At 60.3% G+C, this 26,661-nt stretch overlaps 1 protein-coding gene across 3 annotated transcripts; it reads right to left on the minus strand.

The window, feature by feature from the left end:
- Positions 1-4,832: 4,832 nt before the first annotated feature.
- On the minus strand, positions 4,833-22,246 carry MED24 (mediator complex subunit 24). Of its 3 annotated transcripts, none has more exons than XM_062634072.1 (25): positions 22,102-22,246; positions 20,156-20,238; positions 19,675-19,713; positions 18,334-18,407; positions 16,633-16,856; positions 16,039-16,150; positions 15,569-15,719; positions 15,232-15,345; positions 14,727-14,774; positions 14,430-14,512; positions 13,960-14,046; positions 13,554-13,665; positions 12,895-13,037; positions 12,174-12,214; positions 11,046-11,128; positions 9,998-10,176; positions 9,769-9,868; positions 8,955-9,130; positions 8,617-8,881; positions 8,281-8,462; positions 7,923-8,016; positions 7,684-7,783; positions 5,587-5,664; positions 5,319-5,467; positions 4,833-5,038 (listed from the first exon to the last, which is right to left on the minus strand). In XM_062634072.1, exons 1-25 carry the CDS (start codon positions 22,229-22,231, stop codon positions 4,904-4,906), a joined length of 2,982 nt encoding a protein of 993 aa, XP_062490056.1. In that variant the 5' UTR covers positions 22,232-22,246; the 3' UTR covers positions 4,833-4,903. The 3 variants fall into 3 exon arrangements, with proteins under 3 accessions (XP_062490056.1, XP_062490055.1, XP_062490054.1); XM_062634071.1 differs by having other exon boundaries at positions 4,833-5,181; XM_062634070.1 differs by having other exon boundaries at positions 4,833-5,181; positions 14,430-14,515.
- Between the last annotated feature and the right edge of the window lie 4,415 nt (positions 22,247-26,661).

Raw genomic sequence — 26,661 nt, forward strand, 5'->3', positions numbered from 1 at the left:
TTTAGAGCAGGCGTTTTCCACCAGGCTTTCCAATGTTAGGTGGGATCATGGGAGGAAGTCATCCCCAGGACAGGAAAAGTAGGAAAACAAAACGCATTGCACTAGAGAAAGCTCCTGCTGCGATGGTTACTGATGGAGGACATCACACAGCCCTCACTGCCATACACAGCACCCCCAAACTCCTGGCTGAAACATGGCCAAGGTGGGGAACAGGAATCTGTGGAGGGACAAATGCAAGTCAATGCTCTGAGGCTACCAGAGCTGCAGCCCTCCTCAGCCGTTTGAGGCAGAGCCTCCTGACTCCAGCAGGCCGAGGCTGATGCAAAGGGTAACCCTGGGTTCATGCTGTTCCCACTCTCCAGTGCAGCCTCCACACCTGGTCCAGAGCAGCACCCTCTATTTCTCCTCTATTTCACCCCTTTAGCTCCAGTTCTTTACCTCTCATTGTGCCCTAAAAACTCCTTCTCCCTCACTGGGCATCTTCCAAGAGCATGGATCAGCCCCTCCTATGATTCAGCCGCTTGTCACAAACCAGTCCCTCCGGTGTCCTCTGAACCCCGACCGTGTTCATCTTCCGGCTGGAAGGCTGGAATTTTCCACAGGCTTTACTGCCCACAGTGGGAACCAGATCTTCCCCAACGCAGAGCAGCAGCTTGGAGCCGGTCACAGCCAAAAACGCCATCTCATCCCTTCAGGGAGCAGCTAAAACACGGGGTCCTCTGGGAAAACACCCCATGCATCCCTCCTGCCAACACCCCCACACAGACACCTTCGCATCCCACTGCATGTTTATATAGGGGCACGATTGAATAGCTCGATTATCTCAACCCTGAGTGCTGTTTTCACGCATCGCAGAGCTCTGGGGCAAATCTAGTGGATTTTAGTGAAAACTCCAAAGCAGAGGAGCTTGGTTTGAGCTTGACCCTCCAAGTCCCTTCTGGCGTAGGAGGCAGGGAGCCTCCTGTTGCTGCTTGCATGTACTGCAGGCAGGAGGTTATCGCGCAGCACAAGGGGAAATGGATGGACGAGAATTTAGGCTGGTGGTGACATCTGCAGCCACCACTTCCAGTGCCAAAAGGCGACTGGGGCTGAAGCTGCTGCTGGCATCCAAGGGTTAAGGAGGGTGCTTCATAGCCGAGCAGGGCCGCTGACGGTGGATGGCTACTGCCATCTATGGGCCACATCCTGCCTTGGGTGCTCTCTGCGCTTGGTCGGGACAAGGAGCAGGAGGCATCAGTTGGGTAAGAACAGGGAAAACTGAATGCGAAGCCACAGAGATGCGTTCGCACTGTGCTAGCAGAGATGTCAACCTGTGGCATCGGGCAAAGAGATGGGTCCCAACCCCTTGCAGCAGAGGCACCCCCCCGCGTTCCCATCTGGCACCCTGGCTTCCAGTCGAAGCGTCTGGGATGATGTGGAAACCTCCATGATGGGAGAGAAAGAGAGGCCCCATCTCCCAGGGGCTCAGGGGGGAATGGGGGCACCCCCAGACTCAGAGCAGAGGCCAAGAAGAGCTTGAAAACAGAGCGACGAAGACACCCGGTGAGGCCATCACCCTGTCACAGCTGTCACACGCATCTGCCCATGCCAAACCTGGCAAGGAAACCCAGCACCAGTCAGTGCTGTGAGGTTGCAGGATGAATGCAGGAGCTTTCAAAACCCTTTTAATCAACTGCTTCTGATACTAGAGAACAAGAGAGTGCGTGATCAGGGATTTGCTCCTGGCCTGGCAATGGCACACTCCAATGAATACAGCCCTCAGCTGGGGGGTGGGAAAAGGATGTGAGGGTTCTTCAGTGTGATCTGAATCAAACTCACCTAGGAAATGGATTTCTCTGCTTTTCAATGGGAAACTTCAGGATCGACTGTCATGGCGAGCTTAAACTGCAGGCTTTTCACAGAACAACACAAGCTTTCTGCTTCCAGCTTTATAGACTCCCTTGGAATTACAGAATTCCTTATCTGTATGTGGTTGAATTAACCAAATTCCACACAAAAATCAACCAAATTTCATACAAAATATGAAGAAATTTAGGACCCATCTATAACATCTCAATGTCAGACACCAGCATTACGTGACCAAAGAAGAGCTTGCCAAAGGTTAACCAACACGAAGCAAACCCAGCTTCACCTCTATCTTGCTTCCCAACAGACACATCAGATCTGATTCCCACTGATTTTAATACATGGTGTCATTATGCCATGGGCAGTGTGGATTCCAAGCTCCTCCTAAACAAGCAGGGAACCTGCTTCCTGTACCTGACGTCACCTTGAATGACTCCATGTGGTCCAGGACAATGGGGAAAGCATCCTTGCGTGTGCCTCAGGTTTATCCTTGGAAAGTGGACACGGGATCAGATAAGGCAACCTCAACACAGCCGTTCTACTCTGGAAAAGACACCAATACCTGTGTGCAAGACAACAGAAAACCTAAATACAAGGAGGTAGGAAGCCAGATACACATTCACTGGAGCATCTCCAGAGCAGAGCTGCTCCAGCCCTCGCAGCATCCCCATGGCCTCCTCTGGACGTCCCTCTCATGCTGCTGCCCCACAGTTGGATCAGGGCTGCAGGGGGGGGTCTCCCCAGAGCACAGCAGAACCAGGGGTTCTGGGCCAGCTCATGGTGAGCTTCTCATCAACCAGCACCTCAGGGCTTTCCCCTCAGGGCTGCTCCCACACGATCTCTTCCTATACTTGCAGGCATTCCTGTTATTATGGTAAAGCTTGAGCTCGGGTATCAGCCCTAACTCTGAGTCCTCATCAATCTCCACCTGAAAACACCAGCTGCAGAAGAGCCTGATGCAGCATCACCTACCCAAGCACCAGGGGAACTGAGTACAAAGCAAATGAAAGTCATTGCCACTTCCCTCTGTTCAGACAGCTCCCTTTGAACCACCCCCATTGAACTGAGTAGTGCTAAAGCATATTTGCTTCTAAAGAATATTGCTTGTCTGCTGCCTTACATAGCTCAGAATGTTAATTCTTTTACTGAGTAATTTCTACATGTAACAGCATATGGAATCTAGGAATCCAAGAGCCCACCTTATTTTGACTTTCTACTATCAATACACGAGGTAGGATGCTGTAATTTGTGGCTCTTGTGGCTGTATGTACAAAGGAAGCAGAAATTCAGACGTATTTTACCCCTGTTTGGCCCACGTGTTAATTGTGGCACTGGAGAAGGGTGCTGAGGCCAGCTGAACCGCTCTCATTGACACCTTTTACTGTAGAAAACTCACAATCTTTGAGATCCATTCGCATCCTGGGGCTGTTTTCTTTTCCTTTTGTTTCCTCCCTTTTTGCTGCCCCTCTGCTGTCATCCCGGACTCGGTGTTCTCTTGGGGTGTGTGGGCAGAAGCCCAGGGGAGGAAGGGGGGAAAGCAAACCTAATTACAGGGGATGCTCTCAAAAATAGAGTTACTTTTCACTTGGTCTGGGAGCTGGTGTGAGAGGGAGGTGTTGAGTGCTTTCCATAGTCCTGGAACAACAGAAGGGAGGAGTTACTGGCAGATGGACTGTCCTACACGGGTATAAAGTAAACTCAGAGCTCCACAGCCATCACAATAGAAACAACTGAAGTAATTTTACAGATTTAGCTTTCTTCCCTTCCTGCTTCCCTGCTGTTTCTTTCCCTCTAGTGTTCTTTATAGGAATATCAACCACCTATTCCTTCCCTGCACATCTTCCTGGTGACCATAATATGACCACATCCTGCCCCAAACGATTACATCAGAAAAGCCAGAGGAAGCACAAGTGCTCAGCTGGGGAAGAGGAACAGCACCTACAGACCAGTTCCTGGAGAGGCACATGCACAGCTCCTTCTCAGTGAATAAAAAGAAGCACCTGCTTGGCTCATCACAATGAAAGCGATGATTTGCACCAATATTGAAGGAGTCTGGAAAGGAAACTATGAGGAGGTGAGCTCTATAACAGTAACGCTACCTCGCTTTACCACCTAAAACTCCACCTGCGGCCTGACTCACTGGTACCCTCTCTCGGGCATCCTGGAGCACGGCGCACAGAGGGCGAACGTCGGAGCCCTGCTCGCACAGCCGAAGAGCCACGACAGAAAGCTGCTGCTGCTGGGGGCATCTTCTACAGGCAGTGAGCTCCGCAACGGTGCCACCGGCACCGCTTTCGCTCCTCGCTTTCCTACCTCGAACTTCATCTGCGGACTGCCTCTCCAGCGCCCTCGAACGGGCATCTCTCGGCACGGCTCACACAGTGCAAACACCCAGCCCCCGGTCTCACAGCCGGAGAAGGTTGCACTCACTTGGACTTTTAGGTGGGAAAGCGAGGAGCGAGAGCAATGCGGGTGGCACCGTTGAGGAGCAAACCCTGTACGGAAGGGGCTCAGCAGCGGTTTGTGTCCTGGCTCTTTAGCGCTGGGAACGCAATGCTGAGTGGATGCTATGCTGCGGGATGGCCGGGAGAGGGCGCCAGAGAGGCTGCCCGCAATTGGACCTTCGGTGGGCAAGTGAGAACCAAGAGCAACGCTGGTGGCACCAGGAGACAAAGCTGCTGCTGAGCCTCTTCCGCACACACATTGCTCCACAGCGGTGCCCTCCTTGCTTTTGCACCCCAAAATCCCACCTGTGTACTCTTCTGCCCGCGGTGAGCTCCTCAATGGTGCCACCACCCCGCAGGTGGAGCTTCAGTTGGCAAAGCAGGGGCAGATTGCCAGGATTGTGGTACCGCTGTGGAGTTCATCGTGTGTAGGTGATGACCAGCACCAGGTTTCTGTCCTGGCTCCTCAGATGTGGGAGCAGGGCCTGGCACCGTTGCTGAGCTCACCATGTACAGGAAAGCAAAGAGAAACAAAGCAAAGCCTTATTCTACAAAAGGCCTGTATTTATGATAGAAAACAAGCAGGGGGGTGCCTCTGTCTCTTAAAGTCCATCTCAAGCAGCAAGAGGGTGCCTCGGGGAGGCTGAACGCAGAGGGAAGCAGGGCCAGCCTGAGCTGCAGGGCCAGCAGCTGTCCCACACATCCCAGTTCCATCCCAGCATCACAGGAGGTCCATTGGCTGCTCTCTCCTGCACGGCAGAAGGAAGGTGGCCACTCAGAGCGCAGCGATGGCCTTGGCAGCGACACGGCGGCCCAGGGGCAGGCTGAGATCCGTGATGGCCAGGACAATTTTGGGACTGGACATGGTGGACACTTTCACCAGCTCCGAAACCTGCGAGGAGAGAGCAGAAACAGCGACTCATGACAGTGCTGGAGCCAAGAGAGCAGCAGGACAACCCTGTCCCATGGGACCGGCACCCCAGAGCACCCTGTGACCAGGCAGAAGGATATCAGAGCCACAGGACTCACCATGGTGAAGGGCATGAACTGGAGGATGCTGCCACGGCTGCCCTGCTCCAAACAGTCCACACACTCCTCCATGAACCACTGGACAAATTGAGTGTGGGTGCCGGCTGTCTTGGCCCCCAGGATGGAAGAGATGAGCAGAAAGAGGTTTGCTGTGGAGACAGGGAAATACCATAAGCCAGGTGAGGAAGGGCCAAGCCTCCCAGGTAAGGGACAAGTCCCCACCAGTGCATAGCCCCCAGGTTACCCCGGTGGTACCCAGCCCCATTACCTAGCACCCTGTTCAGCGGGTCCCTCATGCTGATGGTGTGAAGCTGGGAGGCAGACAGCGAGCTGCTCATGGAGCGATCTGTTGGGGAGCAGAACATGCATCAGGCTGGGGGAGGCTGCAACAGCCTCTTGGCCCCCTCAGCCACACCAATGTGCCCACTCTGGCCACTGGAGCTTGTCCAGCCCTTGGACTTCAGGAAGGGCTTTGCCATGAGCTACCCCATGGGGTGGAAGAGGTTTGGATCGTGGCCCTTGGGACCCCCCAAAACGAGCTGCTGGAGCACACCAGAGATGAGCAGCCCGCAGAGGCCTTGCTTTGGTCACCGTCCCATGGCACAGGCATGATGGAGCAGAGCCCCCCGAAAGGGCTCCAAAGCTGCTGCTGCTGAGGTGTGAGGCTTGGCTCTTGCACAACCCAGATTTACTCCGAATCCGACCGAGTTTAATGGCATCTGCAAAGGTTTAAAGTGCGAGTGAGGCCGTGAGGTGCCTCCCTCCTGCTCCCTGCCCGGGTTTACCTGCAGCAGCGCCTCGGCCCTTACGCTGCGCACGGGCGCAAGCAGTGCAGCGCGGTGTCACGATGGGGAGAGCAGCACAGATGTTCAACAGCTGCACAGCAGCACTCAGATCTCACTCGCAGGGTCCGATTTAGCTACCAGAGCTGAGGCATGTCCAAAAGGAGCAGCAAAACTCGGGACAGAGCAAGGGGATTTATCCCACAAGGCGCTGCAGCCTGCTTCTGCGGGACAGGAACTGTGCTGTCTCCAGTGCAATGGGATGGGAATCACCTGGGAAGGCTTTTAGGGAGGCCCCATAGAAGACAGCTAGTGCCAGAACTCCTCAGGCCCCACCTTGTGCTGCTCTGAGGATGCTCACCAAAAAAAGAAGCAAGCCCTCCCACACTTTTCTCATGGAATCACATGAGTTACATGGCTGCAGGAAGCAGCTTTTCCACATCACTGCAGCAAACAGCCCCAAAAAAGTCCTGAATGTCACTGGGAAGAGGTGGAAACACCTCAAAAGTTAAATTAAAGATAGTGAAATAAAGGGGAAAACCCTGTATTTCAACAGTCACAAAACCAACAAAACCCACGGGTTGATGGATGGGTTCAGAACTCCTAAACCAAGAGATTTAGATAACGGAGCAACAATGACCAAGACCCTCCTGACTCAGCGCCCCGGAGTCCAGACAATGCATGTGGGAGCAGTGACAGCTCCGTGCTGCAGAGGGGAGCAGCAGGGACACACAGACGTGACTGTGGGGATTCATCAGCTCCTTGTTAACGACAAGGGAATGATAGGATTTAGCCACAAACAACAGGAACGTCACCTCCCACCCCTCCTGCTGCAGCCCATCAGCTCCTCGGTCCCACAGGGCTCACTGGGGGTAACAGGGCTCTAACAAGACCTCCCTGAGCACCTCATGCAGTGCACTGGGATGGTGGCAGCATCACGAGGGGAGAGGTAACCTCATCCATCCCGTGTTCTGATGAGAGAAATTAAGAGCTTGGTCCCTTCAAAGTGTAAAAGCTCCAGGGTAAAGTAACCCAGCAAAACACCCGAGTGCTCTGCATCTGGCCAGCTTGGGAAGAGAAGTGGCTTGTGCCAATATACGTTTAATGGAACCATAGCATAGGTTGGGTTGAAGGAACCTTAAAGTTCATCCACTCCCAACCCCCTGCCACGGGCAGGGACCCCTTCCACTGGAGCAGCTTGCTCCAAGCCCCTGTGTCCAACCTGGCCTTGAACACTGCCAGGGATGGGGCAGCCACAGCTTCTCTGGGCACCCTGTGCCAGCGCCTCAGCACCCTCACAGGGAAGAGCTTCTGCCTAAGAGCTCATCTCAGTCTCCCCTCTGGCAGGTTAAAGCCATTCCCCTTGGCCTGTCCCTACATCCCTTGTCCCAAGCCCCTCTCCAGCTTTCCTGCAGCCCCTTCAGGCACTGGAGCTGCTCTAAGGTCTCCCCTTCAGGAGCCTTCTCTTCTTCAGGCTGACCCAGCCCAGCTCTCTCAGCCTGGCTCCAGAGCAGAGCTGCCAGAAACGATGCCTACAGCAGGTCAGCTCCCTCCCCAGGAGCTCCCACCCTACCCACACTTACTGGGGCTGGAGAGGATGTTGGCGTCCTCCTCGTTGGAGCTCAGCAGGCGCATGAGCTTGGAGGGCTGCGTGTCATCCAGCGGGAAGAGGCTGATGTAATCCTGGGGGGCCAGAGGGGGTTCAGCCCCACCAGCCCCTCTCCAAGGGGGGGGATCCTGTCCCCCTCCTCCCCAGGGCTGCTGACCCACTCTGGGCTCTGCACAGAGACTCCAACCAAACCCTGCTCTGTGCCGGACTCACCTCGATGTCCTCTTGGTGCCTCTTCTTCTGCCTGGCAGAGGCCTGGCCCTTGTTGTGGGAGGAGTAGGAGCTCAGGGCACACCAGACAGAGAGCCTGGGGACAGAGCAGGGACACTGCAAGGTGCTGCCAGGCCACCATGAGCCCAGAGTGTGTGCCAGGATGGGAGGTAGCAGGTCCCTCCTCGGTGAGAAGCAGCAGGGAATGGGGCCCAGGACATCAGTGTGTCCAATCCTGTCAGCACTGTACCAGGACCAGCATGGAAACTGGGTGGCTGGGACCCCCATCCCAGCACAGAACATGTCCCCATCACCACAAACCCACCCCAAGCAGACAGTGTTCATGCGTTCAGGGTCTTACTTGGCCAGGGCTTTTCCTGGGGGGTCCATGAGCGTGTGCCACTTGGAGGAGTCCGTCAGCAGGTTGGGCAGGATGTGACCCAGCAGGGTCAGCGTCAGCTGCTGCATGTCCAAGCAGAAGATGGCGTAGAGCAGCTCCACAGCCCGCAGGGTGTGCTCCTTCCGTGTCTCCTTCAGCAGCTCCTGAGGCAGAGAGAGGCACGGGCTCACCTCCAGCAGCCAGGACTGGCAAAGTAACCAGCCCAGGCACAACCAGGGCTCCCGGGCACTAAGAACATGGGCTAGACCCAGCAGTCCTGGGCTTGCCACCCGGCCACGTCCCTCCTCCACCCCATACCTTGACCAGGTTGTTGCAGAACCAATAGACACCCCCCATGTGCAGCAGGGTGTCAAAGATGTGGATGGAGCGGCTGTCGACCCAGCCCTTCTCCAGCACCTTGGTGAAGACACTCGTTAGCACCTCCTTGATGGGCTTCTTCGGGGGGAGCAGGTTCCAGTAGGGAATGGTGTCCATGCCCGTGGAGGGGAATTTGATCTGCGTGGCCGTCTGCTGCAGGACATCGGCACACATGTGCTCCAGGATGGAGCTCATGATCACCACGCTGCAGGACAGAGACAGGGAGATGGGGTCACCCAGGCCCTGGGAGGTGGCACAGCACAAGGGCTGGAGCTCACCGCTCGTTGTAGAACTGCAGCGTGTTCTCACTGCACAGCGGGGTGGCCAACTGCCGGATCATCTGCAGGGACTTCTCCCGCTCATCCAAGCCCAGCATGCGGACGTGGGCCACGAGCCAGGCCACGGCACACACGGCCATGCTGCACACCTTCCCCTTGATGTTGTCTGTGATTTTCTAGGAGAGGACACGGGAGCAGAGGTGGGTGAGCGCTGGTGTGTGCATGCACAGGCTTCATCTAAGCATCGCCTCCCAGGGCTGTGGGACCAGAGTGCAAGGTCACAGAATCCCAGCCTGGATTGGGTTGGAAGGGATGCTTAAAGCTCATCCAGTCCCAACCCCCTGTCACAGGCAGGGACCCCTTCCACTGGAGCAGCTTGCTCCAAGCCCCTGTGCCCAACCCGGCCTTGAGCACTGCCAGGGATGGGGCAGCCACAGCTTCTCTGGGCACCCTGTGCCAGCGCCTCAGCACCCTCACAGGGAAGAGCTTCTGCCTAAGAGCTCAGCTCAGTCATCCCTCTGGCAGGTTAAAGCCATTCCCCTTGGCCTGGTCCAAGAAGATCCAAGTCCTTCTCTCCTTCATGCAATGAACCTGCCTCCACCAGCCCCACTGCCTCCAAGAGGGCAATGTGCACCAGATCAAGGGGCTGGAGCTACATCAGCTCCCCACCCAGGTCGTGAAGGAGCCACCAAGCTCCACAGTGGCTGCAGAAGCATTCACAGCAGGAGGACAGGGAACCCCTGCCCTGTCCTCAGGACACAGCACAGTGTCTGTGCCCTTGTTCTGCCCCATGCTACCCTCCCACCAGGCCCACCTGGATGGACTCGAAGGTGAGGACGCCATTCTCCCAGGCATTGAGGATCTCCAGGATGGCAGCTGAGATGCTCAGACACGCCTCGTGCCACTTCATCTGCCTGTCAGGGAAGAGAGAGGTGGAGGGAGCGGGGGTCAGGCACTTGCCCAGAGCAGCCATGGGGTCAGGGAAGGTGGGGTGGGTGCTCCCCTCCTGCTCTGCACGGCAGGCACACAGGCTGAGCTCTTACACCAGCTTCATCTCGGAGGAGTTGTTGAGGAGGGCGACCAAGGACTCCACTTTGGTGGAGTCTGGACGGAAGCAGGGGTGGTCGGGGTTGAGGATCTTCCCCTCCTCGGGCATGCAGGTCAGCATCCAGGTCTCAAAGAAGGGCACCTCGCCCGGAGGGCTCGATTCCGACAGGATCACCTGGAAAAGGAAGCAGCACAGGGTCTACCACACGGCCTGAATGCTGCAGGGATTCTCCCGGGGACCCCCACACCCTGGGGTCTGCCCCCCACTCTGGGAGTGGCAGGCACCGGTCAGCCCCCAGTGAGGCCCTGGTTTCCAGTCTGAGGGCTGTGCTTTGCTCCCCTCTACCCAAGGATACCCCAGCCCAAGGGGCTCAGCCTGGAGGGGCTGCGAGTACGGCAGCCCCGTGCCCTGCCCACAAAGGGCCACTTGCCCCCTCAGCCTGGGGCCAGGTCACACAGCCCAGCTGGGAGGGCTCCCGTGGGGCACAGGAGCTGGGAACCCCACGTGCTGCTTCCTCCCTGCCCCTCGCAGCACCCCCGGGGACACCGCTGCTGGCAAAACTAAAGAGGTCTGCACATCTGTCCGGCAGCAGCTGCGCAGGAAAAGTCGCTCTGGGCCGGGCTGGGGGATGAGACCTCATCAACCAGCCCCGGGCACGTCCGCTCCGAGCTGTTTCCAGCCAGGACTCCCCCTCCCGGCCTTCCCAGGCTTTCGGTATCGTTTCGATTCCCAACACAAGCAGATGTTGAAACCTGGAAAGGTTTCATGCAACCAAAGGGCTGTTTGCTGCGGGGCTGCAAGTTCCTCCTCTCATGTTCCGTCCCCACATCCAGGGGCCCCTTCCTGGCCAGCCAGTGCCAAACCAGAGTGGCAATGCTGGGAAGAGCCCAGTGAGAGCAGAGGCTGTGGAGGCAGCATTCCCACTGATTGCATGCGACAGTGAAGGGAGCACAACCAAAGCCCTCAGGAAGGCCACAGCCACCCCTGCTCCATCCCTGCTGTGCTCCCCAGGTCAAAGCCCCATCCCCTGGGAGGACACTTACCTCGGAGCCATAGGTCTGGGCCACATGGCACAGCATGAGGAAGGAGATGTCGAAGAGCAGGGCCCGAACTGAGGCTGGTTTGGCTGAGGGAGAAGAAACAAAGAGCTTGGGGCTGGGGCAGCTCTGCTCTGGAGCCAGGCTGAGAGAGCTGGGCTGGGGCAGCCTGGAGAAGAGAAGGCTCCTGAAGGGGAGACCTTAGAGCAGCTCCAGTGCCTAAAGGGGCTGCAGGAAAGCTGGAGAGGGGCTTGGGACAAGGGATGTAGGGACAGGCCAAGGGGAATGGCTTTAACCTGCCCGAGGGGATACTGAGATGAGCTCTTAGGCAGAAGCTCTTCCCTGTGAGGGTGCTGAGGCACTGGCACAGGGTGCCCAGAGAAGCTGTGGCTGCCCCATCCCTGCCAGTGCTCAAGGCCAGGTTGGACACAGGGGCTTGGAGCAAGCTGCTCCAGTGGAAGGGGTCCCTGCCCATGGCAGGGGTTGGAACTGGGTGAGCTTTAAGGTCCCTTCAAAGATTCTATGACCTCCAGCCCTGGCACAAGGAAGAAGGCAGGGAGGAGCCCTCTGATCCTCCCAGCTTCCTCCAGGCAGCTTTTCTAACCCCAAGTGCTTGTGTGCAAACAAGGGCTCTAGAAGATGACCAAGTGCCTCCCTCTACCCCATCTGTGCCCCCACAGCAGCTTTGGCCTCTGTCCAGCAGCCCCAGCCCATCCCTGGGCTCTCCCCACACCGTGGAAGGTCAGAGCACTCTGAAACACAAGTTTCACCACATGCAAATGCAGTCTGAGTCCTTATCTCGGGCTCTGTGCTGACACATCACCCCTTCCAAGGAGAGAGCCAGGGCTGGGCTGGTCCCAAGGGGCCCCATGGGGTGGGCTGGGGAGATGGAGCAAGCAGGGAACACCCCACATTCCGGATGGACACACACATGCCACATGCAAAGGCAGCGTGTCCCTGGGAGCCCCGGTCCCTGCCACATACCCCCGAGCCAGGCCTGGCAAAGCTCAGCTTGCTCAGGCACCACAGCCAGTCCCAGCTTAATCCAGCCGGGCCCTACAGCATCCCAGCACGTAGCAGCCGGGGGGAGAGCAGCTCAAAGCACCCCCCTGGCCAGGCCATGTACATACTTACAGCTGTCCTCGCTGCTGATGTGCTTGGTGAATTCATTCAGCCTGGAGGGGGCAATGAGAGCCGCAGTGAAGCGTTACCACCGGGTGCATCAGGCCTCCTCCCAGCCCTGAGACACGCAGGGGGTGTTCCCTGCCTGCAGACCCCTTCCCGCAGCCCAGCCCCATGTCCTGCATGAAGGAGCAAGGCACGCAGGGACCGAAGCAGGGCCCGGCTCTGCAGGCACCCTCTGGCACAGCAGGGATGAGCCTCCTCCTCCCTCTGCTCCCCTGCAGCAGAACAGGTCCAGCAACGCTGCTGTTCCCCCACACCCACACCCAAAAGCATCCTCTGCGTGGGGAGTTCTGAGCATGGCCCTCCCCATACCAGGAACCCCCAAAGAGGCTGGAGCTGCCTCAGGCCTCCCTGCTCAGAAGCACATCACACAGCCCCATGCTTGCTGCTGCTTGTGCTCCAACCAGGACACCAGCATCTGAGGACTGACACAGCAAGCGCCCTGCATCTGAGGCTGTACCAGTCCCTTCATACCCTTAAACCAACCTGACTTGGATTCTCTGCTCTGTTAAGGCAGAAGCAAAGGAGATGGGATGCTGCTGTGCAGGGCGCACACCCCCACAATCCCAGCCCTCCCCAGGGTTGTGCTGGATACAGGCACTGAGGGAGAGCCTGGGACACCCCAGCCCCGCTGGTCACCAGGGACAGTGGCATCCAGGGGGACACTCACTTGATGAACTTCCGAGCAAAGGATTTCAGCTTGCCTGTTGCTGCTGCTGCTGCCAGCAGCAAGTCCAGGCTCTTCCCAGAGAGCATGTGGCCCAAAACCCCCAGCAAGCCCTCGGGGGACTTGGAGTGATCCGCATCCATGGTCTACAAAGAAGAAATAGAGGAAAGGGAAGTCACAAGGAATGTGTGGTGCACACCAGTGATAAATGGCCATGAGGGCAGTGGATCAGGTCCAGAGGTGTCCCAAGAGGCCTTGGGGAGGGGTGGGTGGCCCAAGCACCACAGGGCACAGCACAGGGGAGAGCTGCAGCACAGCCACAACCAAATCATCTTCTTGCTTTCAGCAGCAAGTCAACCAGAGGGGCAAAAGGACATGGGCAGTCACCAGGGACCAGGGGAGATGCATGTGGAGAAGTGGCTGAGAGCAGGACGGGCACACCTGGCTGTGCTCAGGCTGCTGGTACTGACAACATGCCTCTGACATGGGAAGGAGGAAGGGAGCTCTGGGTCTCCATGGTAGCGTAGCAAGGCTGGGAGTGATTTCCCCATTCCTCCAGTCCAGCACAGGAGGGGCATCAGGCACCTCCCAACCACCCCGGCTGCCCGGTGAAGCCAATGCTGCTGTGGGGCTGACCCCAGCCTGCTCAGGAGGGGACTCACCTTCAGGATGTTGGTGACAGTGGGCTCAGCCCTCAGGATGAGCCTCGGGTTTGGCTGGATGTTGGCGTTCTCCGCTGATTTCAAGCACGGAGCCTGTTTTCTGTCCACTGTCCTGTGGGAGCCGCATGGTCAGTGAGCAGGAGCCCATCACCCTGCTTCACTCCTCCCCACCACATCCCACCAGCTTCCCCAAGGAAAGGCCACCACCTCAAGCCGCTACCAGCTGCCACTGACAGAGGACAGACTGTCTGTACTTGATCTGTCACTGAAAGCAAAGCCTCATCCCTCCAGGCCACAGGCCAGCCAGCAGCATCACAGCTGGTCCTTCATGCTCCCCCTTAAGAAGGGCAGCAAGATGAGGTGCTCCAACCCCACTTGGTCACCCCGAGTTTGGAGGGGGCTGTACCGTTTGTCAATCAGTTTGTTCATGTTGGCCTCGGAAAGCAGCCCCTGCTTGCCACACTCCTGCAGCAGCAGGCTCGTGCAGTCGCAGCTGAAAGAGAAAAGGAGAGCATCAGCCTGAGGAACAGCATTGCTGCTACCCTGGGCAGTGCTGCAGGGCAGGGGGGCTCCTGGGTTGCCCTCCTGGGCCCCACTCCCACCCCTCTGAGGATGCTGCAGGGCCAAAAGCAGCTCCAGCTATCACACAGCACCACCAACACGTGCATGAGCCGTCAGACGCTCACTGCCTTGCCCAGTTGGCAGCGTGAGGGCCTGAGGAAGAAGGAACTGGATCAGAAACTCAAAAAGCCTCGCCAGGAGCTGCCCCAGCATCCTGAACCACGGCTCCCCACAGAAAGGATGGGCTGGTTGTGGCACAGCCTGGCCACAGGCTCGCAGTGCTGCAGGTCAGCCCTGCACACAGGGGTCACTCACTTGCATCGCTGGTCTGCTTTGTCGAGCAGAGGGGTCAGCTTCAGCAGGAACTTGAAGGCACAGTTCACATCCTCAGTGAAGTCCTGCTGGGCACAAAGCTCTGTCAGCTCAGAGCACTGCTGACACAAGCCCACCTTCACCTCCCACGCCACCTTGTCCGCTGGAAGAAGGCTGTTGGTTCATAAACCATTTCCTACCCCACGCATCTCTGGTCAGGCCCTAGCACCACCATGACAAACACATCACTTGTGCACACAACACGACAACCAGCTCAAACCAATGTCCCCCCAGACTCACCTTCTCCCCTTGGGGATACTTCTTGAGTTTAACCAGGACCTGGGGTATCTGAAAGACACGGGGCAGGATGGGACTGAGCGAGGCAGACCCCACTCTGCAGTCAGGACCTCCCAGCAGAAAGCCCATCACAGCTCAGACCAGGGGAAATTACACCCTTACCCCTTCTATGTGGTACAAAGAAAAGGAGGTGAAGCAGACTGCTCTGAGGCTGCCCACCACTCAGCTATGGGAACACAGGCCCCAAGGCTGCTGTGGCATCCTTCAAAGGCCCCAATTTCCGCCCCCCCCACCCCAAACATCTCAAGAAAGCCACTCTGCAAAACAAAGTGAGGCTGGGCTGAAAAGAGGCCCAGGACAGCAAAGCTGATGCTCAGCAGGTTGCAGGATGGCTGCCACAGGCTCCTGCTGTGCGAGAGCAGAACTAATTGCTCTGCCAGGGTTCGGTGCTCAGCAGGGGCTGAGCATGTGGGGAGAAGGCAGCAGCAGGCCCAGGCTCAGGCCATACCTTCAGGAAGGTGAAGGCTGTCCACTTCAGCTCCTCTGTGCCCTCCGGGGACTCGATGAGGCCCACAAAACAGGCCTTCCAGATCTCCAGCACGAAGAGCGGGGAGGGAATGCGCTGCAGGACACACAGACAAACCCCCACCAGTGCTGGAAAGGCAATAAAGCACCTCCCTCAACCACAGCCAAACCCTGACCCCCTGTGAAGGTGCTGATGGGCTCACGCTGCTCCCTGCAGCTTCGCACACACCCCTGGACCAGGATCAGCACAGAAGCTGCAGCAAGGCTCTGGTCCCACAGCCACAGCTCACCCTGAGCAAAACAAGATGCGATTTCTGTACCTGCATCCTCTTGACCATCATCAGCTGCTCCACCAGCGGCTGGGTCTCTCCTGTGAGGTTCATGGTCCCCTCCAGCAGGACCACAGCGTGCACAGTAGGGAAGCCAGTCTTGTTCAGCTGCTCAGAGTGCACTGAGAGCATGGTGGGGATGCTGGGTAGGAGGACAGCACACATCACTGGAGCCTTACATAGACGGATCCATGCTCTTCCTGTCCCATCCTCCTTTCCCAGCCAAGCCCCTGAGCTCCCTGGGGCAGAAGACTCCTTAGCAGCAGGTCACCAACAGCCCCATCCCCTCTCCTACCCAGGGCATTTCCCCAGCCCCACTGTTGGTGCAGGGGTCCAAGCCAGGAAGGGACAGGGAAGCAGGGAGTCAGCACAGAGGGAGGCAGGAGGCTCTCAACCCCCAGAGCAGGGCTCAGACCCATTTTACCCTCCAAGCCCATGGAGAGACAGCAACACAAATCTACCTCTTGATGAGGGAGATGCAGTCATCAGCCTGGCTTCGCAGTGAGGAGTTGCTGAGGTTGTTGAGGTTCTCCCCCAGCTTGACAAGGGACTGCTCCACAGTGCTCCAGGAGGCTGGATTGGGAGGGCAGGCATTCAACAGTGGGGACAGGAACACGCTGGGAAGCAGGGCAGCCTGGCTCCAAGGCCCACAGCAGCACAGAGGCCCTGCCAAGGCTGGGGCTCCCCACAGTGAGCAGAAGTCAATGCACCTCTGCAAACCCAAGCTGTGGGTCTGTGTGCAACCCACCAGCTCCTGCTGCAGGCCGGCTTGGCACAGCCTCTTGGCCAGGCACAGGCAGGCTGGCAGAGCACAGGGCTCACCACGCACCCAGGAACAGTTCCCGCAGCCTTCCCATTAATTCTGCTGCTCTTCCAAGGGCAGCACGGAGGGGAGGGGGCAGAGGGTGGCACAGAGCCAGGGAGGAGAAAGCAATAGAGCTGGAAGATGGATGGGCTTGGAGCCGCAGGGATAATGCGGCAGGAGCCGGGCAAGGGGAAGGGAGAGGGGGCAATCCCCAGGGCCAAGCCGCACCCAGGGGGAAGCGGTGACATACACGTCTCCTCCAGCTTGGCAATGTGGATCAGGGCTCGGTTCTTGGTGCTCCCAAGCATCTTCTCCAGCCGCTCCAGACACATCTTGAGCTGGGCCTCAGCAGCCACTTGCTCCAGCGTCTCCTTGACCTTCTCGGCGTAGAAGGCAGCGCAGCGCAGGAGCCAGTTGAGGGCACTCAGCAGCGCCCGGCACAGGCTGATGCACTCCTCGGCTTTGCCATGACAGCTGGACAGGGGAGAGAACCAGCACCGTGCTCACCATGGAGCTGGGGCAAGCGTGGAGGAGGCCACGAGGATGAGCAGGGGCTGGAGCAGATCCCGTATGGAGCCAGGCTGAGAACACTGGGGCTGTTCAGCCTGGGGAAGAGAAGCTGCGTGGAGACCTCTGAGCAGCTTCCAGTGTCTGAAGGGGGCTACAAGGATGCTGGGGAGGGACTGGAGCAATAGGAGAAGGGTGATGGGTTCAAACTGAAACAGGGGACGTTCAGGTTGGATATAAGGAAGAAGTTCTTCCCTGCGAGGGTGCTGAGGCCCTGGAGCAGTGCTCAAAAACAGTGGTAAATGCTCCATCCCTGGGAGTGTTCAAGGCCAGGCTGGACAGAGCCTTGGGCAACATGGTCTAGCGTGAGGCATCCCTGCCCACGGCAGGGGAGTTGGAACTGAATGATCTTAAGGTCCTTTCCAACCCAAACCATTCTATGATTCTACACTGCTGCCCTGGGGAAACTGAGGCACAGAGACAGGGCAGGCTGGGGAATCCATGCCCACATCCCACCCTCCAGCCTAGCCACCAGCTCCTCTGCTGCACATCCCAACCTGCACCCCAGCTCTCAATAACATCTCCCCAGTCGCATCCTCCTCTCTGGCCACTACTCCAGGGAAACTTTCCAAGCCTCTCATTAAATTATCTTGCTAAGAGAAGCTCAGCAGTGATCAACGTGCTGCGAGAGGTGAACGCTTTCCCCTCCTGATGCACAAATCACTGGGGCCAGAAGTTTTGATCAAATCAAGCAGAGGATCACGTTAGGCAGGGCTTGGATTAAGTGGCCAGCTCTGCAGTTGGCCAGCAACAGCTTCCTGTCAACGTCTGTGACTGATGCATATTCATTGCTGCTGCTTCGTTTCATGTCATTGAAGAGCTGCTACCTTCCTCCTCCTCCTCCTCCCGCTGCCCCCAACGCACGCTCTGCTCCAGCCTTCCAGAAAAGGCTTTCAGGGGTTAACAGGAAGATTTCTGAGCTTTCTAAAAGAGTTTTTGTGGCCTGAATTGTCTGGGCTCCCCTGGGCCCTGCAACACCAGCGGAAGAGCATGAAGCAAAACAAGGCAGCTGGCTGGAGCGCCCGGGGCAGCGCAGGCAGAGCAGGGGACACGTAGCCAGGGCCTTGGGAAGGCCACACAAGAGAAAGGAAACGCTTTGAGGGGACAGATGCCCTCAGGCCACAGGGCTTACACCCACCCCTATCCCCCCAGCGGGACAGGAATATCATGGCAGAGATGTTTATCCTGGAATAGGTGGGTTTCTTGCAGCTTCCTGTAAAGCTGGTGGGGTTTTGAACTCCCTCTGCTCTCCCCATCCATGCCCACGGCAAAAGGATGCGGAGCTGGAGGAGGAACCTGCCTCTCTCTGCCAAGCAGGGTACCCTGGGCTCAGCCAGACCCCACCAGCTCCCAGTACTGTCACACTGGGAGGGCCACACCGTACCTGAGGCGGTCACAGAACATATCCATGATCTCCAGGAGCGACTGGACACACAAGTCCCGGGAGAAGTCATCAAACTGGAGCAGGGAAACAAGGAGACGCTTCGGATGGGGGCTGCCAGGCTCCGGCAGCTCCGCAAACAAACTCAACCCCTTCCTGCAGGGGCTGGGCCGGCCGCAGGACGCTCGCCCTGGCAGCAGCCCAGAAGCCACTTGAATGAGAACTAGGTCAGGGCTGGCTGTCGGCTGGGTCGTGCCCTCCCGGGGTTGCAGGAGGCAACGGGGCCCCGAGCTCGCCGTGGCTGGGGGCTCAGTGCCAGCCCCTGTGCGGGGCTGTGGTGAGTGCCAGCAGCGTGTGCCAGGAGCCCGGCTGGCCGCGGGGCTGGGGGCAGCAGAAGCAGCTCCACACCTCGGCGCAGAGCAGATGGGCCCCCCCCCGCCGGGCCGGAGCCAGCCCACAGGCCCGCGCTGGGCACACGCTGCTCTGAAGGAGGAAGCCTCGGCTCTCAAGGTCAGTTCTCTGCCCAAGGAAGATCCAGCACCGTGCTGGTCCAAGGCCCTGGGCTGGTTCTACCCTCCCCAGGGAGCGCACCCACTGTCCCAGATGGGTGCTGAGCCCCATTGCAGGGTCCCCACCCTTACTGGGGCTTTGTTGCATGCTCGAAGCACAGCTCCAAGCTCAGCCTGCAGCACCCCCGAGCTACACAAGCATTGCAGGGCTACCAGCACCTTCCTCTTCCCGTCCCCCCCCAGTAACGGTAAAGAGGTGGAAGGAGAGAAATTATTCTCCTTTAAATGCCTCTTGCTTCAGATCAGAAGCTGCCCTGACAAGGCTGATGCTCAGAGGGAGGTGGGGGGCCTGACCCAGCCCACAAGGGGCTGTAGCTCCCCATGAAGCAGAGGCAGCCACAGAGTTCCTGTCCCCATCAGAGTGGCATGGAGACACTGAGCACCCATGGGTGCAGCACTGCATGGCTGCACTCCCTTTGAGCAGTGCTGCTCCATCACCAGCTCCTAGCGCCACCGGCTGCAGAGGGATGTGGTCTCCAGCAGCTGGGCTGTGGTTCACACGCCGGACACTGTGGGGCAGGAGCCTGCCAAGGCCCCACATGATGGAGGGATGAGGATTTCACACCCGCAGCCATCCCCAAATCCAAAGGGGGAGCTGGCAGCACGGCAGCAGCCCGTCCCCAGCAGGACACAGGCACTAATCTGCACTGTCTGGCCACTGCTGACTCAGCAGAGGATGTCATTTTCCACTTGACCTACATTTGGGGAGAGATGCGGGGAGGGAAATGGATACACGGGTCACAGGGAAAGAGAAAACCCTCAGGCAGAGCCCTACCTTGCTGATGGCCGTCAGGACCGTGGAATAAGACACCATCTATGAACAAAACACAAAGCAAAGCCGGTGCAGCCGCGTGCTGGTGGCTGAGGTTTGCCAGCGCTGCTGGTTGCTGAGGAACAGCGAGGTTAGGGCAGAGCCCTGCTGCTGTCACCGCACACACTGACCCAGCACAAATCCAAGCTGACAGTTTGAGGTGATGCTGGCTTGTTTCACACCAACTTGGGGCGATACGGAATGCAGGGGGTCTCAGAGGGGGAGGATTCCCACCCTGCCTGCAGCCAGGGCACGGGCAGAGGCTATTTGACAGGAACAGCCCAGCCTTGGGTACGTGCGGAGCCCTCAGTCACCTGCCCAAGCCCAAGATGGGAGATGGAGTTGGGGGGAAATCTCCCTATAACCAACTCCACATCCCAGGTTCTTTGCCCACCCCCTGCTAATGTGGGCTGCGAGGTGACACCTGCATGGGGAATGCCATTACCTGGGAGCTGATGGCGTATTTCAGGTAGGACAAGATGAGTGGGTTCGGCGACGGCCCGATCATGGCCTGCTCCAGAAGAGCCTCTGCAAGGAAAGGAAAGGTCCCAGCTCAGGGCACAGACCCCGTGTGGGGATGCACAGACACACACATGCCCTGCCCTCATCCCGCAGGAAGGTGGCCAAGACAAATTGTGCAAACCACAGCGACTCCGTGCCACGCTTCCCTGAAATTAACCAAATCCCACAACTTTCCAAACCCCCGTGGCAAAAGCCAGTAAATAATTCAGGCAGTGCAAGCAGCCTCCTGCTAACTCAGCTCTCCCTGGGCACCCTGGCCCCGAAACAGCACCTCCTGCTCTCCAAACATGTTCCCCTCCCTCCCACCTCCTGCCCAGGAGGCTCTCGCATCCTCCTCCAAGTGACTTTCTGCTCCTAAGGCTGAGCCCTGGGCACACGATCCCTTCCGTCTCCGCTGGGCCCAGCCCTGCACATCTGGCCCTCCCTGCCGCCAGCCTGGGGATGCTGGAGGGGCTCTGCCCGTCCTATCTGCTCAGCCAAGCCTTTAATTGACCATTTGAACTATGGCAGAGTGCAGGAACCACCTCCCAGAAGCAGGCCCCGGGCTGCAGCAGGGGCTGTGTAAGTAGGTCAAAGCACCCAGACACAAGAGGGGGCAGCAGCTGGTTGGGAAGTGGCTGCCCCAGAGCAGAGGAGGAGGAGCAGCCGTCGCCACATCCCAAATCCTGCCTGCGGGAGCAGGAGGCTCCCTGGGTCTCGCCCAAAGGCTGAGGCCGTGGCCAACAGCATCTCAGCACGAGGACAGAAGGCTAATGGCAGCCTTCCCCTCCCCATGTAATCAGGGAGCGTCAACACGAGCCAGCCACATGCTGTTACCCGCTGCAGACGTGTCAGCATAGATTTGCCGGGCACCGCTGTGATCCGGGCAGCTCGCGCCAGCTTCTCCTCCTTTGTAGTTTACATCTGAAAGGCAGGAGCTTGGGGAAAGACGGCTCTAGGGCTGCGGCAGCCCCTGCTCCAGCCCTCGGGAATAGCATCCCTGCTATCACCCACAACGCTTGCGCTGCGCCCAGGATGGAGTCGGTGTCAGCATCTTCCCTTTTAAGTTTGCCTTGGCAGCCCCTGAGCAAATCCAGCCCCCTCAGGGCTATCCCACAGCTCCAGCTCAGCCCCATACTGCATGTCCATGCGCTGACCATACACCATGGGTGGAAGGGGGACAAAGCAGCCTGAGGAGCTCAGCTGTGGGGATGTGGATTAACAAAACCCACCATCAGGAAAACACAGCCGTGGGATGGAGTGAGGAAAAACCACCCCCAGGGAGAGGTCCCCCTCTTGGTGGGGTGAGGAATGCTGCTGCCTGTGCTGGGCTGTTTCCCTTTAAATGCCCTGGTGCAGCAATGCTCAGCAGCGCCCTGTTTATTTACCCAGGGCTTGCAAACGCCACTTGCTGCCCAGGAGAGTAAAAAAAAACCCACCCTAGCAACAGGTTTCTATAATTAGCATAAAAGCCCGGCAATGTTTAAACCCTGGAGCTCAGCAGGTACCAGCGTTTGGCAGGATTTGTGTCAAAAGCCCTTGAAACACAAAAAGAAGCCCCCATAAGCAGGGATGGGAAGCCTACTTCGGAGCAGCACCTGCCTCCATCCTTGGTTACACAAGGGGTCGTTATCCCCTCACCATGAGGGGAAACTGAGGCAGCCAGCGGGAAAAGCTGGGTGCTGAGCAGTGTTAGAGCACAGTGCCCTGATCCCAGAGCCCTCCACATGCGTGGCTGCAGCCGGCGCTCACCCCAGCCCTGCTCCCTACCACAGGCTGAGCTTTGGGCTGGCTCAGCCATGGATCCCCCTCTGTGCAACCCCAGAGCAAGCAGCCCCAAGGCAGAAAGCGCCGTGGCTCCCGCTTTCCCCCCTCCCCGCGGCCCCGGACCTGCCAGGTTGAGGATGTCCCAGGTAGCTCCACGGGGGAAGAACCGCTTCATGTTGATGGCCCATTGGAAGTCGCTCCAGCGCTCCTTCCAGGCCTGCAGGATGGCCTGCTTCAGGTTCACCACCTTCATGGCCGCGGCCTGCCTCTGCGCTGGGGGGGTCCGGGGAGGGAAAGGCCGAGGAGCCGGCGGGGGGAGGCGGTAGGGCCGGGCCCTGAGTGGGGCACAGCGGGGTCCGGGGAGGCCGCGGATGGAGCCGGGTCAAGCCGCGGAGCGCGGCGGGGTTGCGGGGCCAGCCCCGGGGGTCGCCGGTCCCGCCCGGCCCGCACCCGCACCGGCACCGCGGCGGCCGACGGATGCGTTCCTCAGCGCCTGGGCACCGCCATATTGGCACCCGTCAGCAAGCCGGGCGCTGATTGGGCTGCGGGGCGCGGCGGGGCGAGGGGGATGCTGGGGGATGTAGTTCGGAGGATGGAGGAGTGTTGGGGGGGTGCAGAGGGTGCTCAGGGAGGTCGGGCAAAGGGGTGAGTGTGCAAACGGGCGTGCAAATGCGCGGGTGTGCAAGCAAGGGACGGACAAAGGCATTGGGGTGCCAACAGGGGGCTCCGGGCGTGGAGGGGGTGCAGGTGTGCAAATGCTTGTGCGCACAGGGGATGTGCATGTGCGTGCGCATGGAGTGTGCATGCACGTGGAGTGTGTGTGCACGCGTCCGTGTGCACGGCTGCATGTGTGTGCACGCATGGGAGCGCAGGTCTGCATAGGGACACACGTGTGGGTGAGCATGGGAGTGTGCAAACACGGTAAGGGGTGGGGGTGTGCACGCGTGTACGTGTGCGTGTGTGCATGTATGAACAAGTGCAGGCACACGTGTGGGTGCAGGTGTGTACACCGGCACACACGCATGAGCGCTTTGCATGCCGATGAGCGTGTGCATACATATGCCAGCATGTCTGTGTGTGCACACAGGTACATATGTGCACCCACACGTGTGACTGCAGGTGTGCGTGCAGGCACACGTGTGAGAACACGGAGCTGTGCACACGTGGGTGTGCAAACATGAGTGGGCACCCAGCAGCACGGATGCATGCAGGTGGGTCTCTGCATGCATCTGCATGCGTGTAGATGAACACACGTGTGCACACAGGCACGTGTGCCCTCGCGTGTGTATGCAGACACCTGTGCATGGGCAGATACATAAGTGCAGAGGGGTGTTGCACACACACGTGTGCATGCACACACACACATAGGCAGCGTGGGGCTGGGCTTCTCCCCCCCCCCCCCCCCCCCCATGCGGTACCAGCAGCTAAAAATATCCCCCCGGCTGCTTCCATCGCCATGGCAACGGGAAGATGGGGAGCAGGGCTGGGGGGGCAGCTCCCCAGCATCCCCCCAAGCACCCCCTAGCACCCACAGGACCCCTCAGCACCCCCAGCACCCCCCACAGAATCCCCAGCACCCCACAACATCCTCAATACCCCCACAGCATCCGCAGTACCCCCCAAGTCCCCCCCCCAGCACCACGGGTACAGCTCGGGAAGGGGTGAAGCCCTCCGGGGTGCAGGATGCCCAAAGCTGCCGCAATGGGGTGGGGGACCTGGGCCCCCCCTTTTCTCCTCCCCAGCCCTCCCGGCCCCACTCCGGGGGGGGGGCTCCGCAGCCCCTTAATTCCCCCGTTAATCATTCATGGGGCCGGGGCGCTGCAAATCCCCCCGCGCCGGGGCCGGGATTAGGCGGCAGCGAGGGGCCCCGGCAGCGGGGGGGGGGGGGCGGCCCCTATTCATGAGCAGGGATTTCCTGTGCCGGGGGGGTCCCGCTCCCTGCAGCTGCCGGGGGGACCGGGGCTGTGTGCGGAGCCCCCATAGGTTACACCCCCTTCCCCATGGCGCAGCAACCCCAAACCTGGCAATGGGCTTGCGGGGTGTGGAGGGGGGGGGGAGCGCACTAAAGAGGTCCCAGCCCCCCCCCCCCAGTTCGGAGTGGCCGGGGGGGGTGGAAGACGTCGAGGGCTCGGCGCTGCGCCCCGGCCTTGGCAGGGAGCCCCGGCCCAGCTGCCTCCAGCCCCACGGCCAAGGGGGGGGCCGGAAGGGGCCGGGGCCCTTCCCAGCGCCGGGGGCAAGCAGGGGGCAAGCGGGGGCCGGCGGGGGGGGGGGGGCTTCCCCTTCCCACGGGGTAACCGGTACAGCTGGGACCCCCCCCCCAAGTGCCGATGTCGCACCCTGCTTGGGGGGGGGTCATGGATCCTTGCCGGGGTGGGGTGGGAAGGGTTTGATTCCCATTGGGATTGGGGGGGGGGGGGGCCTGGAATGGAGAGGAAGCCCCATGGGGCCACCCGGTCCCCCAGTGGGTGCTGCCCCATGGGGGTCTTCAATGATGGGGATGTGGGAGCTGCACCCAGAGTCACCCCCTTCCCGGAGGGGGGTCGGGGGGGGGGGCCGGGGGGGCCCCGCTGCCAGGCTGGGGCTATAAATAGCGGCTCCGTGCTGCAGAGCAGCGGGATGAATTCTAAGGAGCTCGTTCAGGCAGACCCCGAGAACAACGCAGCCCCTTCCTTGTCCCATCCTGCCCCAGCTGGGGTCTGCCGCAGGCCATGGGGTGCCCCCCATGCTGCCCATGGGGGCCCAGAGACCTGTGGGTCATGCTGTGGGCAACTCACAGACCCATAGCAGCGCTCATGGGGGTGCTGGTGGGTCCGTGCTCCCCAGCTGAACCCCAGCCCTGCCTCGGTTTCCCCATTGGGACGGATGGTGCTGGGCGGCCGCAGGCAGGGGGATCCGGGGTCACGGCTTTGGGCTGAGCTCGGCCACTGCCTTATCGCGGGCAGACAGCGATGGGGGGGGCGAGGGGCAGCCGCAGACGCGCCGTGTTTGCCGAGGATAAAGTGTACGGTACAGGCGGGGGCCGAGGCCGGGGGGGCCGCCACCCTTCCTCGGCCCCTGCCCCGCCTGCCGTGGGGATGGGGGGGCCCGGGGATGCGGGGAGCAGGAGGGAGACGGGAACCATGAGGATGGAGCGGGGCCATGGGGAGCCACAGGGATATGGGGACCAGGGGCAGTGCATGGACTAGGGGCTGAGGGATCGGGGGGGGGGGCACGAGTATGGGATGCCCACCCCATCCCATACTTGGTCCCATGGGGGGGGACATGGGGACCAAGGGGCCACGAGTATGGGATGCCCACCAGCAGTCCCCAGCCCTGGGATGCAGTTTGGGGTCTGCTATGGGCATCACGATCCCAAGGGGATCCCCACCCGCGGGGGTCCAGCCTGCCTTGGGGACTCCCACCCCCTGGGACCCCCATCTTCTGGGGCCCCCCATCTCCTGGGGACTCCTACCCCTGGGCACACTGCCCCCTTGCAGCCCCCATATTCTGAGCACCACCGGGGGTGGGGGGGTACGACATAGGCCGAGGCCCCCGGGGTCCTTGGGTGGGGAGGGGGGACACACACGCACGGCAGCGGCCCTTTAAGCCCGGGCATTATGGGATGTGTAGTTCGGGGGGGGTTGGGGGGCGCAGGGGCTGCCGGGAGGCGGTGGGGTTGGACGGGCGGGTTGGGGTGCAGCGAGGGGGACCCCAGTGACCCCCCCTCCACCCCAGTGACACCTCCCCAGTCAGCCCCACACCCCGCCCCAGTACGCGCCGCCAGCCCCACGGCGGATCCCTGCCCCACACCCCCCACATCTCCCCACCCCCGGGGGGCGCAGGGGTAGGGCCCGCATCCTGCCCGAGGGGGTGCGGGGCCGGGTGGGTGCCCCCCGGGGCCGGGCTGGGCACCCAGGGGTGCTGACGTGCCCCACCCGTCGTGGGCACCGTCCCAAGCTCCCCCCGGTGCTGTCCCCAACCCACGCCGCCACCGTCCCCTGTCAACCTCGGCATTGTCACTGCGTCCCGTTGGGTGCTGTCCCCTGCGCTGTGGGCACCGTCCCCAGCTCCCCATGGCCACTGTTCCCAGCCCCGTGGGCATCCCGTTGTCGCTGTCACCGCATCCCTGTGGGCGCTGTCCCCAGCCCTCTGGGCACCACCTCTGCCCTCCACCGGCTCCATCCTTGGCCCTCTGTGGGCCCCTTTCCCTCGTGTGCAGACCCCATCCCCGTGGGCACCGTCCCCGTTGTCTCGCCCGCCACATCCTCGTGGGCACCGTCGGGGCTCCCCACCCGCCCCATCTCCGCCCGGCCGCGGGCACCGTCCCCCCCACCGCTCCCCCCCCCCGTGTCCCTCCGCTCCCTCCCCATCTCCCCCCCCGGTGAGGGGTCCCCACTCGGGGCCCGCCGTGGGGCGGGCGCGGCGGGTGCAGGGAGCGGCTGCGGCCGGCGGAGGGGGCTGCGGCCGCGGCGGAGCGGGCGGGCGGGCGGCTCGGCGGGGCCGGGGGAGGAGCCAGGCGCCGTCCGCCGCCGCCGCCGCCGCCGCTGCGCCCCGATCCGCTCCGCTCCGCGCCCGCCGCTGCCGCCGCCCAGGTACGGCCCGAACCGGGCCCCGCCGCGCACCGAGGCTTTACCGAGGGCAGCGGCCCCCCCGCGGGGCGCCCCAGGCTGAGCCCGAGCGCGGTTCGGTGCGTGCAGTGCGGGG

Source organism: Pezoporus occidentalis, unplaced genomic scaffold, assembly GCF_034315485.1.
Source record: "Pezoporus occidentalis ecotype Australia unplaced genomic scaffold, CSIRO_AGI_Poc_V1 ctg411, whole genome shotgun sequence".
NCBI classification, from domain to species: domain Eukaryota; kingdom Metazoa; phylum Chordata; class Aves; order Psittaciformes; family Psittacidae; genus Pezoporus; species Pezoporus occidentalis.